Raw genomic sequence first — 13334 nt, forward strand, 5'->3', positions numbered from 1 at the left:
CTGAGGGGCCGTTAGCCCCCTCTCCTGGTCTTCCTCTGGAGCTGGTTTTGCCCTCACTCCATCTCCCCCTCCTCAATTCCCTTCCTTCCTTTTTTGACCCCTTCTGAGACCTAAGAGAAGGAGGAACCAGAAAGAGCCACCACATCAGATCTCAAAGGACTTTACTGGGGGCCCGGGACAGAGGGTGGAGAGGTGTTGGCATGCACAGGTCGTGGCCTAGGTGGGAATGACCAGTGGGAAGAAAACTCACTCCATTCAGCACGATGTAAGGAGTCTAGGGAAAGGGGCTGTTTTCCATCTAGGTCTTTGAATGGAGTGTTCTCTGGTCAGGCAGGGAGTGGTCCCCAGCTGGAGGGCAAGGTCTGTGGGGGAGATTTTACTATCTCTGGAAACAAAAGGACTTTTGTGTGTTATGATATCTGGGTGGAGTGGGGCGGGGAGAGGGGAAATGGTTTATGGGAATGAGAATGAGGCTCTATGGGATGTGGGGGGAAGAGAGAGAGATAGACAGACCAACATGTGGAGTGGTAGAGAAAAAGACAGGCTCAGAAGAAGACAATTCTCTCAGGCGGCATGGGCTGAGCTTTGGTTTTGCACTCCATCTGGGCACTCAGAGAGGAGTCAGACAGCCTGTAGGGCATGTCAGGACCTAAGCCCCCAGCTGGGTGCCCTTGCAGACAAAGTGTGAAGCCATCAGTAGGTCACACCCTCCTCTGAGCCTCAGTGTATCCATCTGTAAAAGGGGAGCTTGACAGGTGGCTCCAGTAACACACAATGGGAGTGAACCACAAGTCCTCAAAGTTTGGCTGTTATTGAGTGAATGAAAGTGGGTTTCAGGCTAAAGATCGTTTCAGAAATACTCTTCACTGGATGGACAAAGACCTGTGGGTTTGGGACCTGAGAGTTGGCCAGGCAGCCCCATCTAGCCCTGGCTCTCTGAGCACTGAGTCAATGAAAGATATGGGCCTCTTTCCCAGAAGTTGGAGAGAAGAAAGCTATAAGAAAGAAAGAGAAAGACAGAAAGACAGAAAGAAAGAAAGAAAGAAAGAAAAGAAAAGAAAAAGAGAGAAAGAAAGAAAGAAAGAAAGAAAGAAAGAAAGAAAGAAAGAAAAAGAAAGAAAGGAAGAAAGGAAGGAAGAAAGAAAAGGTTGTTTTCTTCAGGCACATGCTGGACATTTTGGGAATGGAAGGAGTCAGGAGGGAAAATTCAGATCAGAGGAGTGAACCCAATTATGTCCTTTAAAAAAACAATTATTCTTTGACCTGGTCTTTGGGAAGCGATCCTCTGGAGGAGGCCAGAGGTGCCGCCGGGGCCCTGGGGAAATTTAGAACCACAGAAGCTTATTGGATTTGAGTCCAGAGAAACACATGTTGCTGCTGCAGGTGCCTTGGTAACTTGGGGGACAGGCAGAACACGGCCGCCCCATCTTGTATGGTGCCTCGCCGATCCAGTTGCCCCTGGAAGAGAAAAGGTCCCAAGGAGATGGGGACAGAGGGTTATGTGAGCAACGTTCACACAGGTTTCCAAATCCCAGCACCGCCACTGACTGGTTATGCGACCTTGGGCAAGTCACGTCTGTAAGCCTTGGTCTCTTCATCTATAAACCCAAGAGAAGACTCCTCTCTCTCACTGGGATGCAGCGAAGATCAAATAAGGGAGCCCTGTGTGCACGCACCCAGCACGATGCCTGGCAAATAAGCGACTCTTCAGTAAGTGCTGGGTTTCTTACTTCCTCCACCCCACCTCCCATCGCTGACTCAGGCAACTCTGAGTTCTGGTCTGGGATTCTGCCCAGCTGGTAACAGAATAAACCACCTCGTTTCTTCTGAATAAAATAAAGAAATGAGGGGCACCCCGGTGGCTCAGTCGGTTGAGTGTCCGACTCTTGATTTCGGGTCAGGTCAGGATCTCGCCATGGTGAGATCAAGCCCTGCATCAGGCTCTGCACTGACAGTGCCTGCATGAGATTTCTCTCTCCCTCTCTCTCTGCCCCTCCCCGCCCCTCCTTCTCTCTCAAAATGAATGAATGAATGAATGAATGAATGAATAAATAAATAAAATGGTATCTGCAAAAATGTGTGAACACTTTATGACCTTCAAAAGTGCTGTGCAAATAGAAGCTAGAATAATCAGATGACGAGTATAATTCAATCATGGGGGCACATGCCCTTGAAGCCTCATCATGGCCACTGCTGTCCGTTTCTTCAACAGCTGGATCCCAAATCCATCCTACCTGCTCCTGAGTTAGTCCTTTCAAGAGACCATGATGGCCTTTTTGAGGAAGTGGGATAGGGAGTTGATTGTTCAGTGTTTACAGAATTTCTCTTTGGGATGATGAAAAAGTTTGGGAAGCAGATAATGGTTATGGTTGCACAGCATTGTGAATGTAACTAATGCCACTGAGCTGTATGCTTAAAAATGATAAATGGTAAATGGCAAAACTTATGTTACACATATTTTTAAAAAATTAATAATGTAACAATATACCAAAACCCATTGAATTGTACACTTCAAATGGGTGAGTTGTATGGTATGTGAATTGTATCTCAATAAAGCTGTTAAAAACAAACCACTTTCATCACTTTCTCCTGCTCAAAAACTTTTAGTGGCTTCCCATTGCCTGTGCAGGGGTCGACAATTTTTTTTTAAATGTTTATTTATTTATTTTGAGAAAGAGAGAGAATGCACGCATGAGGGCATGCATGAGCCGGGAAGCAGTAGAGAGAGAGAGAGAATCCCAAGCAGGCTCCGCATTGTCAGTGCAGAGCTCCATGCGGGGCTTGATCTCATGACTGTGAGATCATGACCTGAGCTGAAATCAAGAGTCAAACACTTAACCAACTGACCCATCCAGGTGCCCCAGGGTTGGCAATTTTTTTCATGTAAAGGGCCAGATAGTAAATATGTTAGGGTTTGTGGGCCGTATATCTCTACTGCGTTGAAACCAGCCCTGGATAATATGTAAATAAATGGTGTGGCTGTGTTTCAATAAAACTTTATTTACAAAAACTAGCAGCATGCAAGATTTTGGCCATGAGCCATTAGTTGGCTGACCCCCCAGCTCACAGAAGCACATGTGCAGCTTTTGGGCAGGTGTTCCAGACTGCTCCAACAGATCCAACTTACATACCCGCTCTTCCCCATCCCAGCCCACAGATTTTTCTTTTTCTCCCTCCTCTTCTCAAGGCCTAAAATCATTCCCTAGCTCTTGCTCATGACTGCCTCATCATCTCGCCACTGTTAGTTAACTTTGCCTTATTTTCTCGCACTTCATATGAATACTCCTTGTGGGCAGAAAGGATACCTTTTATCTCCAAAAGTGATTGTTGAATGACTGTAAATAAAGTCAGCCAAAGTGCTTAGAGAAGTATGCATTTCTGGTTTTATATGGAGTTCACTCACTTATTCATTCAACAAACACTTCAGGAGCAGCTATAGGGCACCAAGACTTGTGCCAGATGCTGTGAGTCCATAGTTTTCAAAAGGTGCTTCTGGAAGTTTGGGGGCAGTGGGGGGGGGGGGGAGGTGGGGACACCTGGGGGTGATGGAACAAAAGTCATTCTTTTTTTTTTTTTTTATTTAATTTAACCACTGGGGAAAAATTTCTGCTTTTAAAAAGGGGGGTTGAAATCATTGTAGTAAAAGGATATAGAAATGAATTAGGTCTATTTTGAAGAGTTTATAACCTAGTTATAATCATGGCCACCATTTACTAAGCATGTACTGTGGGCAACTATGTGCTGTGATGCTCTGTGAGGTAAGTAGGATTAGTCCTATTTTATTTAGGGGCAGAGAGAGAGAGAGAGACAGGGAGACAGAGGATTCAAAGCAGACTCTGCGACGAGAGTGGAGAGCCCAATGCGGCGCTCAAACTCAAGAGATGTGAGACCATGACCTGAGCCGAAGTCAGACTCTCAATCAACTGAGCTACCCAACTGCCCCCAGGATTAGCCCTCTTTTAAAAGAGGAGAGTGAGGCTTGTAGAGATGAAATGCCTTATCCAAAGTCCTCATATGCACATGGTAGAGCAGGACATTAAACCCAGATGTGGTCGCAGCAGTAAGCATCAACATATATTCTGACATTATCATGAGCCGGAGGTGTTACCTGGGTCAAATCATTTATTTCTCTCAGTAATAACGAGTAGGGACTATTTTATTCTCATTCTGCAAGTGGAGAAACAGGCATGGAGAAGTGAAGTTAAATCACAAATTTGAACCCTGACAGTCTTGACTCCAGATAATAAAAATCTTAACAATTATGCTGTTAATGCTGCAAAAGTTTGATGTATCAGCAAATTGGAACAGCCCCTTAAGCCATTTGTAACGAAATTTGCTTTGTATTTTTGTGTCTGATAAAGCTGGGCTGATACTTTGTTAATAGATGTCACCATTAACAGGTAAAGGGCTTGAGAATTTGTGTTCAGGCTACCAATGACTTCCAGAATATCAGAATAATGTAGGAGACAGAACATAGGACTTGAGGAGCACCTGGGTAGCCCAGTTTGTTGGGCTTCCGACTTGATTTCGGCTCAGGTCGTGATATCATGTTGTGTGAGTTTGAGCCCTGCTTTGGGCTCTGTGCTGGCGGCATGGAGCCTGCTTGGGATTCTGTCTCCCTCTCTCTCTGCAGCTTGTTCTTTAACTCTCTCTCTCTCAAAAATAAACTGAAAAACAAAAAAGAACATAGAACTTGAAATCAAGACTTGTGTTTCAAACAGCTTTGCTACCTCCTGGCTTTGTGACTTTTGTAAGTTACTTAACCTCCCTGATCCTCAATTTCTTACTCTTTTAAAAAAGGAAAAAAGTTTCCCAGTATCACTCCCATTTTTTCTTCCTTCTCTCTCTTTCATCTCTTCAATGAGATAATGAGGTGAAAAATATTTTGTAAATGGCTAAGGACTACTTGAGAGTAAAAGGTGATTATCAGCATGTGATTTTGAAATTCTAAATATTATGTTTACTTAGAATTTGTTCTTGTTTTTATTTATTTATTTAGTTAATGTTTACTTAGTTTTTTGAAAGAGAGAGAGACAGGGCATGAGCCAGGGAGGGCAGAGAGGGAAGGAGACACAGAATCGGAACCAGGCTTCGGGCTCCGGGCTGTCAGCACAGAGCCTGACTCAGGGCTCAAACTCACAAGCCATGAGATCAGGACCTGAGCCAAAGTCAGATGCTTAACCAACTGAGCCACCCAGGTGACCCTGTTCTTGTTTTCATATGAGAGTCTGTAATGTTGGCAAATTTGTATAGTGTAAGTTGGATGTAACTTCCATTCCTCTTTCTCCATGTTTCCAAGAGGCTTACATACGAAGGCCACTCGTGACCTCCCTCCCACCAAGCTGATTGGAGAGTCTGGAGGAAGGAACTGAGTGTGCTCGTTCTAGTCTTCCTCTCTTTCCCTTGGGATCTGCGTGGCTGCAGGGAGCGTGTGTTCTCGGTTGCTCTGTTCCTGTGACGAGCTTGGAGGGGCCAGCAATGCACTTAACTGGTAGAGGACTGCGGTTGTCAGGTGTCCCCAGTCAATCGGTGTGCAGGTCCAATATGAGAGTGAGCTATTTGAAGCCTGCTTGCCTGGCACATCTCAACCACTTTCTCTGCTACTGACTTCGTCAGCGCGGCTGCCTATCCACCTGACTTGGTCCTCTGTCTCCCGATCACTTTTGCGATTTGGGTAAAGAAAAGGAATTATCAATTGACTCTAAAACTACCAAGTTGTATGGTTTTGAGGTTTCTTTGAATTCTGCCCATTCCACCTTCAGGGTCCAGCCCTGTGCCCCATGGCCCCCTGCCTGGGGGCTGCACTTACTTAATGGCGTAGTTGCAGACCAGGTACACTGCCTGACGCCAGGTGTTGCCCCAGACGTTGATGCTGCCACAGGTGTGGAGGGCACAGCCCAGCCGATTGGAGGATGCCCACACCATCTGAGGAAGGACAATGACAGGGGAGGCTTTGAGAAGAACTCAGGCGGACCCAGGCCCCTTGGCACGGGGAGGCTCCTGGCTGTGGTTCAGGGTGTGGGCATTACGTGAGGTCTTTCTGGGGAAGCCATCTGCCTCCTGTTCCTGGAGACACATTGTGCTATAATGTTACTCAAGGTTTTTGTTTTTTTACTACCACCAATGGTAAGGAGTGAATTTCCAATTGTTAGTGCACAAAATACACACACACACACACACACACACACACACACACAGCTGGAACACAAGTTTTGTGAACCCATATTTAATATTTTCATGTGTGACATATGTTAATATTTTCTATACTGTTCTATTAATTTTCTTTCTTTCTTTGTTCCCTAGTGACTACCGCTTGAAAATCATTATTGTGTTAGAGTTAAAACACAAACTTTAGAGTTAAACAGCCTTGGATCAGAATCTCGGTATCACTAGTGTGTGGCTTTGACCAAGTCATTTCACCACTCCGCACCTCAGTTTCTTTGGTAAAGTGAAGCTAATAATGTCCTCTGGGATATCAGGGAGGACATTGTCTAGGCCTCATATTTCCTAGAGGGTCTCCAATGTAGAGTTTTGACATTAATTCCAAATGAGTCACAGAGAGACAGACAGACTGAAAGAAAATATTGGTCCTGGGGCACCTGGGTGGCTCAGTCAGTTGAACGTCTGACTCATGATTCCAGCTCAGGGCATGACCCCAGGGTTGTGGGATCAAGCCCCGAGTCAGGCTCCACAGCCTGCTTAAGATTCTTCCTCTCTCTCCCTCTGCCCTTCTCCCCCACTCATGCATACTCTCTCTCCCTCTCTTTCTCTCTCTCTCTCTCAAAAAGAAAAGAAAAGAAAAAAGAAGAAAAAGAAAATATCGGTCCTGTGATGGGAATTTTCGGTCCCATTTCCTACATTACATGGCATTATATTTTTATGTGTAACAAGTGGTAACATATTCAATATTAACACTCAAAATATACTACAATTTTGTCATTTTATTTTACCACTTTTTTTAAGATAGTGGGGTTCTTAGAATATACTAGAAAGTGTTTGGACCTATTGAATTCAAAAGCATTCTTGAACTCGTCAGACCACACATCTCCATTTTGGGGGTCAAACAATCTGGTCGGGCCCATGCAAGACACTCAATGCAAGATGCAATTAGCTGAGTTCAACATACACACAACCTTCCAGGAATATGCTTATTGTGTGAGAGGAAGTCCATAGGGCCTCTGTTCTATTTATTTATTTTTTTCATGTTTATTTATTTATTTTTGAGAGAGAGAGAGAATACAAGCAGGCAAGGAGCAGAGAGAGAGGGAGGCAGAATCTGAAGCAGGCTCCAGGCTCCAGGCTCCAAGCTGTCAGCACAGAGCCCAACACGGGGGCTCGAACTCACGAATCCAGAGATCATGACCTGAGCTGAAGTCAGACGCTTAACCACCTGAGCCACCCAGGCACCCCCTCTGGTCTATTTCTAATTTCTGTCCCACCACATTCTTTTTCTTCTAGGCTCCCAGGACTTGTTCTCCCTCGGCCCTTCCTCCCAACAAAGGGGTACCTGGGTATAGTGGGAGCAGACAGGGCCGCTGCAGCGCCAGGGGCAATGTGGGCGACAGTCCCTGGGGGCAGGAAACGAGTAATGCCGCTTCTCCTCAGACCAAGACTTGACGAGGTCCACCACCGAGCGGTACCTGGGGAGGCAGAGCAGATGGAAGGCACACTGGCTGGGGAATGGAGGAGCTACCCTGCCGCCACCACCGTGCTCCGTGACCTCATCGAGTGACCGAGAGGACGAAGGGAAAAAGGTCACTCACCGGCCAGAATGGATGGACAGGTTCTGGCCCACGTGTCTCATCAGCTGTGAGGGCCCGTGGGCCCAGATGCACTGGGTGGCCCAGGCCTCGGCAGACCTGGCCAGCCGCTCGTCCCAGACCTGGGGAAAGAAAGGCCATGAACTTCCCTGGGGCCGGGGCACCGGTGTGGGCGGGGAGGAGGGGGAACCACTATCCCAGCGGTGTCCTGAGATGGGCATTGTCCTGGTCCTGTTTCTCCTCCATCTGCTTGAAACCCTGTACCAAATCCACTGGACAAATCAGAAAACTAAGAGTCAGAGAAGGCCTATGACATCAAGGTCAACAGCAAGTCCACACCAGAGCCAAGATCCACCCTGACCTCCCACTCCTCGTCTGGTACCCACCCCCACTCCCGCCTCTGGACTTCAGGCTGGGGGCTCTCGGCTCTGAGCGGGCTCTGTGGTGTTTGTGCGGGAGTTCCTAGCAGTCTCTGGAAGTGACTGAGCCCAGGGTGATGGGGAGGGAACTGGTTTATTATTTTATTTATTGTATTTTTAAAATGTGTTTATTTTAACATTAAGCATTTTGAGTTCAAAAGGTTTTTTCTCCTGAATAGTGAAAACACGCACAAATTTAATATGTGAGATGCCTAAAGGAGGAAAAGTAGAAAGTTTCTCATTTTTTTTAAAAAAAGTTTTTTTAACGTTTATTTATTTTTGAGACAGAGAGAGACAGAGCATGAACGGGGGAGGGTCAGAGAGAGAGGGAGACACAGAATCGGAAGCAGGCTCCAGGCTCTGAGCCATCAGCCCAGAGCCCGACGCGGGGCTCGAACTCACAGACCGCGAGATCGTGACCTGAGCCAAAGTCGGACGCTTACCTGACTGAGCCACCCAGGCGCCCCGAAAGTTTCTCATCTTAATCCTCGACTTCCTCCCCCACCTGTCCTGCCCCATAGAGGCATCCTCTTCCAGAAACACTCTATTCCTGTACAAGTATATATACATGAATATACATGCATACATATAATTATATAAGTATATGTAAAATATATGATTATATATAATACATATAATTATATAAGTATATATATAATTATATAAGTGTATATAAATATATAAGTGTATATAATGTATATAAGTGTATCTATTATAAAAGTTATACATTTTATTGACAAATGGCAGCTAACCAGACCTTCTATCAGGTTCCTGGCTGCTTTTGCTCAACCAAACAGGTTATCTTAGTGGCTATTCCACATCAACACATAAAGAATAACGCCCTCCTCCCTCCCAACAGCTTCATAATTTTCCAATGTGTGACTGCTGCAAGTTTTATAACTTGAAAAAGGACCACTTCTAAAAAAAAATACCAGTTTCCTTCCACTCTGACTTCCTAGGATTCTCTGAGATACTATTCATTCATTCATCATATTTGTTCACTCAGCAAATACTGAACAATATTTCTAGGCACCCAGAACTGACAGTCTAGCAAGGAAATGAGACATTAAACAATCATTACGATCCCGGTGGGTGTGAGCATGTGAAACAGGCGACAGGAACTTTTGGGGAGGCTGTGGGAGAGAAAGGATTCCTTGGGCAAAGGATACTTAGTCAGATGCCTGTCCTGCGGGCAGAAGGCAGCTAGTGAAGAAGTCACAGGGATAGCAAGAGAGGGGTCCAAACATGTTTCCAGGGTTGTCCAACTGACACTCTTAGGGAATGCAGAGGAATGTTTCCTTCGTGCACCAAAGGGGTAAAATGAGGGAAAGAGCATGCTAACATCAAACCCACATCCACTGACCCTGCTGGGGTCCATGGTGAGCTGTTTCACTCTCTCTGTTCCACCACGCATGCAACAATTAAACACTCGTTGGGATGAGTGCCTTACACACACGCTGGTGCACAATAAATGTGTCATTGTTTGAAAAACGGAGGACCTTCCGTGTGCCAGCCCCTGTGCTAATAAATGAATGAGTCAGTCAATGAACAAATAAATGACTCCCCCACCTCTAGCTGCTTGCCGTTCTGGTTCCTATCCCCGCCCTTCCCCAACACCTTATGCCTACTTGACATTGTATTACCCATTTGTTATGTTGTGGATGTTTGTTTTCTATCATCCCCATGAGGGAAGACACCTTTTCCATCCTGTTCTCAGCATCTCCATGAGGCTTAGCGTACTGCCTACCTCTGAGCAGCGGTTACTACCTAAGTGAATGGACACATTGCAAAAGCATAGGGATTTTCAGGCTGTTGAGAAGCACATGTTTGTCTTGGAGCGGGGAGACTGGCCATCTCTTTCTGTAAAGAAATCTGTGGGTGGGCTAGAAGCCTATCTCTCCAGGCTGGTTTGAGACAAAGGTCCTGGGGGAGGGACTGTGATAAAGAGAAAGGTCCCCTCCTCCACTCTGAGAGTCTGGCTTCTGCGGGGCTGGGGTGACAGCCGCTGGTCCTGCCTCCTTAAGGGAACATCTCTCAGCTTCTGCAGCTGCTCAGCTGCCAGTTTTCTTCAGCTTGAGACCCCAGGTACCAGTCCCCGCTGCTCCAAACTCTCCCCCCACAGGCCTGCTGAGTACAGTCTGTGAGTGTCCATCAGACCCCTGCCGCAAAGAGACAATAGCATGGACCGCTCCAGCCACCCACCCCTGCAGACCCCAGCAGGGAGCCAAAATCCTTGGGCAAGGTATTGTGTTGGTTAAGACCACAACCTTTCGCAGCAGGCTGACCTGGGTTAGAATCCCAACCAGATGACCTTTGGCAAATCTCTGACTCTCGGTTTCTTTATTTGGATAAAGGAGACTGCAATCTCCACGTCGAAGGCAGAGGAGAACCCTCAGGGTTATGTGTAGGTGAGGTGCAGGCACACAGTGGATGCCCCATAAACAGCAGTCTGCTGACCCCACTTCCCAAGACAACCTGTGCGCATGGCCTTAGTGTCCTCATCTATCAAATGGGGAGAGGAATTCCTGCCCTTTGCACAGGACCCAGACACCGAGATACTGGCTAGTGGGGCCAGGCTGGCAAGTGGTCCAGCCCTTCCAGAACACACTGAGTTGACTGACATTTGCTGGAAAGGGCACAGGGGAAGGCACGGGAACTCACCATATATTCCATGTTGGCCGCAGGTGGGTGCACACTGGCCCGGATGTGGTTGTGATAATCCAGTAAGGCACTCATGTCCCGGGCAGAGATGTGGCGCTTCCGCCGGTAGCGGGGCACCCCCAGGCCACTCAGGGGCCACACGGCTGTGCCCTCGGTCCGGGCCAGTGCCAGGGTGGCATTGGGCATCAAGGCGTTCACTGCCTGGCCTGCCCAGAAGAGCAGGCCTGCCAGGCCCACGGTGCTGGGCAGCAGGGGCATAGCTGGCTGGAAGGGTCACGCGTCACCTCGTGCAGTCAGTGCCGGCTGCCTGGAGGGGGTGGGCATGAGGGCACCAAACCCTGAGCGTTCTCCAGCACTGCCACCCTGAGGGTGCTAACTAACCCCTGGGAACTTGGCAAAGATCTCCTGACTCAGCTCTAGTCCTGATGCCCCCACACCCTGTCCTCCCCACCCCAGTGGACTCAGTGGATCGGGCGATGGAGGGAAATGCCCGGACAGCAGCTAATCCTGATCAGGCCGTGTGATACAGATGGAGCTAGCATCAAAGCCAGGGTCCCATCCCACGAGCCCAGGAGACAGACACCTGTCCTCTCCACCCCGGACACCCTCTTCACCAATCCTGCTCCAAGTGGGCTCCATCGATGCCCTCAGAGGGCAGGGCCAACCTTCCCCGGGGCATACTGCCAGGCCCTGTCATCCCTGAATTGCTGTGTTTTGGGGGTTGAGAGTGAGACACAGGAAGAATCGGGTGGCAGAGGAGATGGAGGAGGATGAGGCAGAGAAAAAGAGAAGCAGAGAGGAAGAGAAACGAGAAGAGACCCAAGAGTCGTCTGAAAAAAAGATACAGAGAACAGGGATGAAGGAAATTGGAAGGTGGAAAGATAAGGAGAGAATGGGAGACAGTGACGGGGGAAAAAGAGAAAGAGCATGGGAGAGACAGAAGCAGAGGGAAAAATTCTGACAGGGGAAAGAAGAACAGAGAAGACGAGGGAGAAAACAGTTAAAGAGAAGACAGCCAGAGAGAGGCGTGCGTGCGGACGACCACGCAGCAGGCTTCCTAGGGGCGCGTACCCAGGTTGGGCAGCCCAGGCGGGTTGCAGCGGGCGTAGAGGAGGCAGGGACCTCTGCAGACACCCTGGCCCGCCTGGCAGCGCCGCGACTTTAACGGTCCCCTGGGAGCTGATGGCATCTGACGTCCGGGCCCCACAGCCCCCTCCCCTTCCAGCCAGGCCAGGCTTGGACCGAGGCTCCGCCTGCCCGTTTGTGGGCTTTCCTCTCCCGCCCTCTGGCGCCTCTGCTCTTCCTGCTTCCACCTGGGGTGTGCAGGGCTGGGCTGAGCTGCTGGTTGGGGTAGGGATGTGACAATGGCAGGGACTCCCGGAGGAAATAGCACCCCTACCTTAGAAACCCCAGATACAGAGGCTTTTCTCTGCCTTCCAGACCCCAACATTAAGGCCACCTTGCTTTGGGAGAGTATTTTTTGTTTTCCCTACGAAGCCGTCCAGCCTCAGAGTAGGCAATTAACTTGGTCCCATCTAATGAGCACCTACTATATGCCAGGCCTGGGCTGAGTGCTTTACACACACAAGTTCAGCCAACCCTCAGAAGCAGATACTATAGCTCCCCATTTAACAGGTGAAGAAACTGAGCCCAAGAGATGAAGGGACGAGCCCAAAGCCAAGCCAGCCGTCTGCAATAGAGACAAGATTCAAATCCAAGTCTGACCCCAGAGCCCTGTTAGTATGTAAAAAGGATGCCATTTTCTGGGTTTCTTTGTTTGTTTCTAAGGATGCTATTTTTTTTTAAACCAAACCAACATCGAAGCCCAGAGAAAGAGCCCAGGAGGATGTTCACTAGCATGCCACTCGAACGGAGCACCATGCAGCCTAATGAATTAAGCGATGGATCTGGGTTCAAATCCCTGTTATTTCGCTCACTAACTGGGTGTCCTTGAGCAAGTTACTCAGTCATTCTGTGCCTCATCTGTAAAATGGGAGTAATAACGGTACCTACCTTCTAGCACTGTTGTGAAGATAAAACAAATTAACATTGTGGAGCGCTCAGAACTATGCCGGTACACAGCCTGTGCTCTGTGCGTGTGTGTGTGTGTGTGTGCGTGCACGTATGCGTGTGTGTGTGTGCTTGCACAGACACATGCACCAGCATGCAGATGTCTATACAGGCATGTGCACTTGTGTGTTGTCAAAGCCCCTTTGGTCTCTGAGTTGCTGTATTTCTAGGTTAAGACAGGAGTTTAATTTCTCCTCTCTGGTTACTTGTATTCTTCACAAATAACAAGCAATACTTTTGTAATGGAGACAGTAGACTTACAGGAAAGAGGTTCTATAAAAACACCCAAAGTCGAAGCATTTGTAAGCCTTCAGCCTCCTCTTCCAGTGACCTCTGAGAATCTCCAGAACTCAGTGTCGGGGTCCCCAGCTGAGCCAGGTGGCAATGGAGCGCTGGGGGCTGGGGTTCTCCCCAGACACATGGC

General features: G+C 48.1%; 1 protein-coding gene across 1 annotated transcript; it reads right to left on the bottom strand.

The window, feature by feature from the left end:
• Positions 1–1325: 1325 nt before the first annotated feature.
• On the bottom strand, positions 1326–11098 carry R3HDML (R3H domain containing like). Its single transcript, XM_007077740.3, has 5 exons — positions 10841–11098; positions 7764–7882; positions 7508–7640; positions 5810–5925; positions 1326–1458 (listed from the first exon to the last, which is right to left on the bottom strand). Exons 1-5 carry the CDS (start codon positions 11096–11098, stop codon positions 1326–1328), a joined length of 759 nt encoding a protein of 252 aa, XP_007077802.1.
• Between the last annotated feature and the right edge of the window lie 2236 nt (positions 11099–13334).

This window comes from Panthera tigris, chromosome A3 (genome assembly GCF_018350195.1).
Source record: "Panthera tigris isolate Pti1 chromosome A3, P.tigris_Pti1_mat1.1, whole genome shotgun sequence".
In the NCBI taxonomy this organism is placed as follows: Eukaryota; Metazoa; Chordata; class Mammalia; order Carnivora; family Felidae; genus Panthera; species Panthera tigris.

What these genes read in the sequence shown, in the direction of transcription:
- R3HDML (XM_007077740.3), bottom strand. Translation starts at nt 11,098, where the DNA reads ATGCCCCTGCTGCCCAGCACCGTGGGCCTGGCAGGCCTGCTCTTCTGG. An exon ending in CTGTCCATCCATTCTGGCCG is followed by an intron (nt 7,641 to 7,763) that starts GTGAGTGACCTT and finishes CTGCCTCCCCAG; the next exon opens with GTACCGCTCGGTGGTGGACC. An exon ending in GTCTGCAACTACGCCATTAA is followed by an intron (nt 1,459 to 5,809) that starts GTAAGTGCAGCC and finishes TTTCTCTTCCAG; the next exon opens with GGGCAACTGGATCGGCGAGG.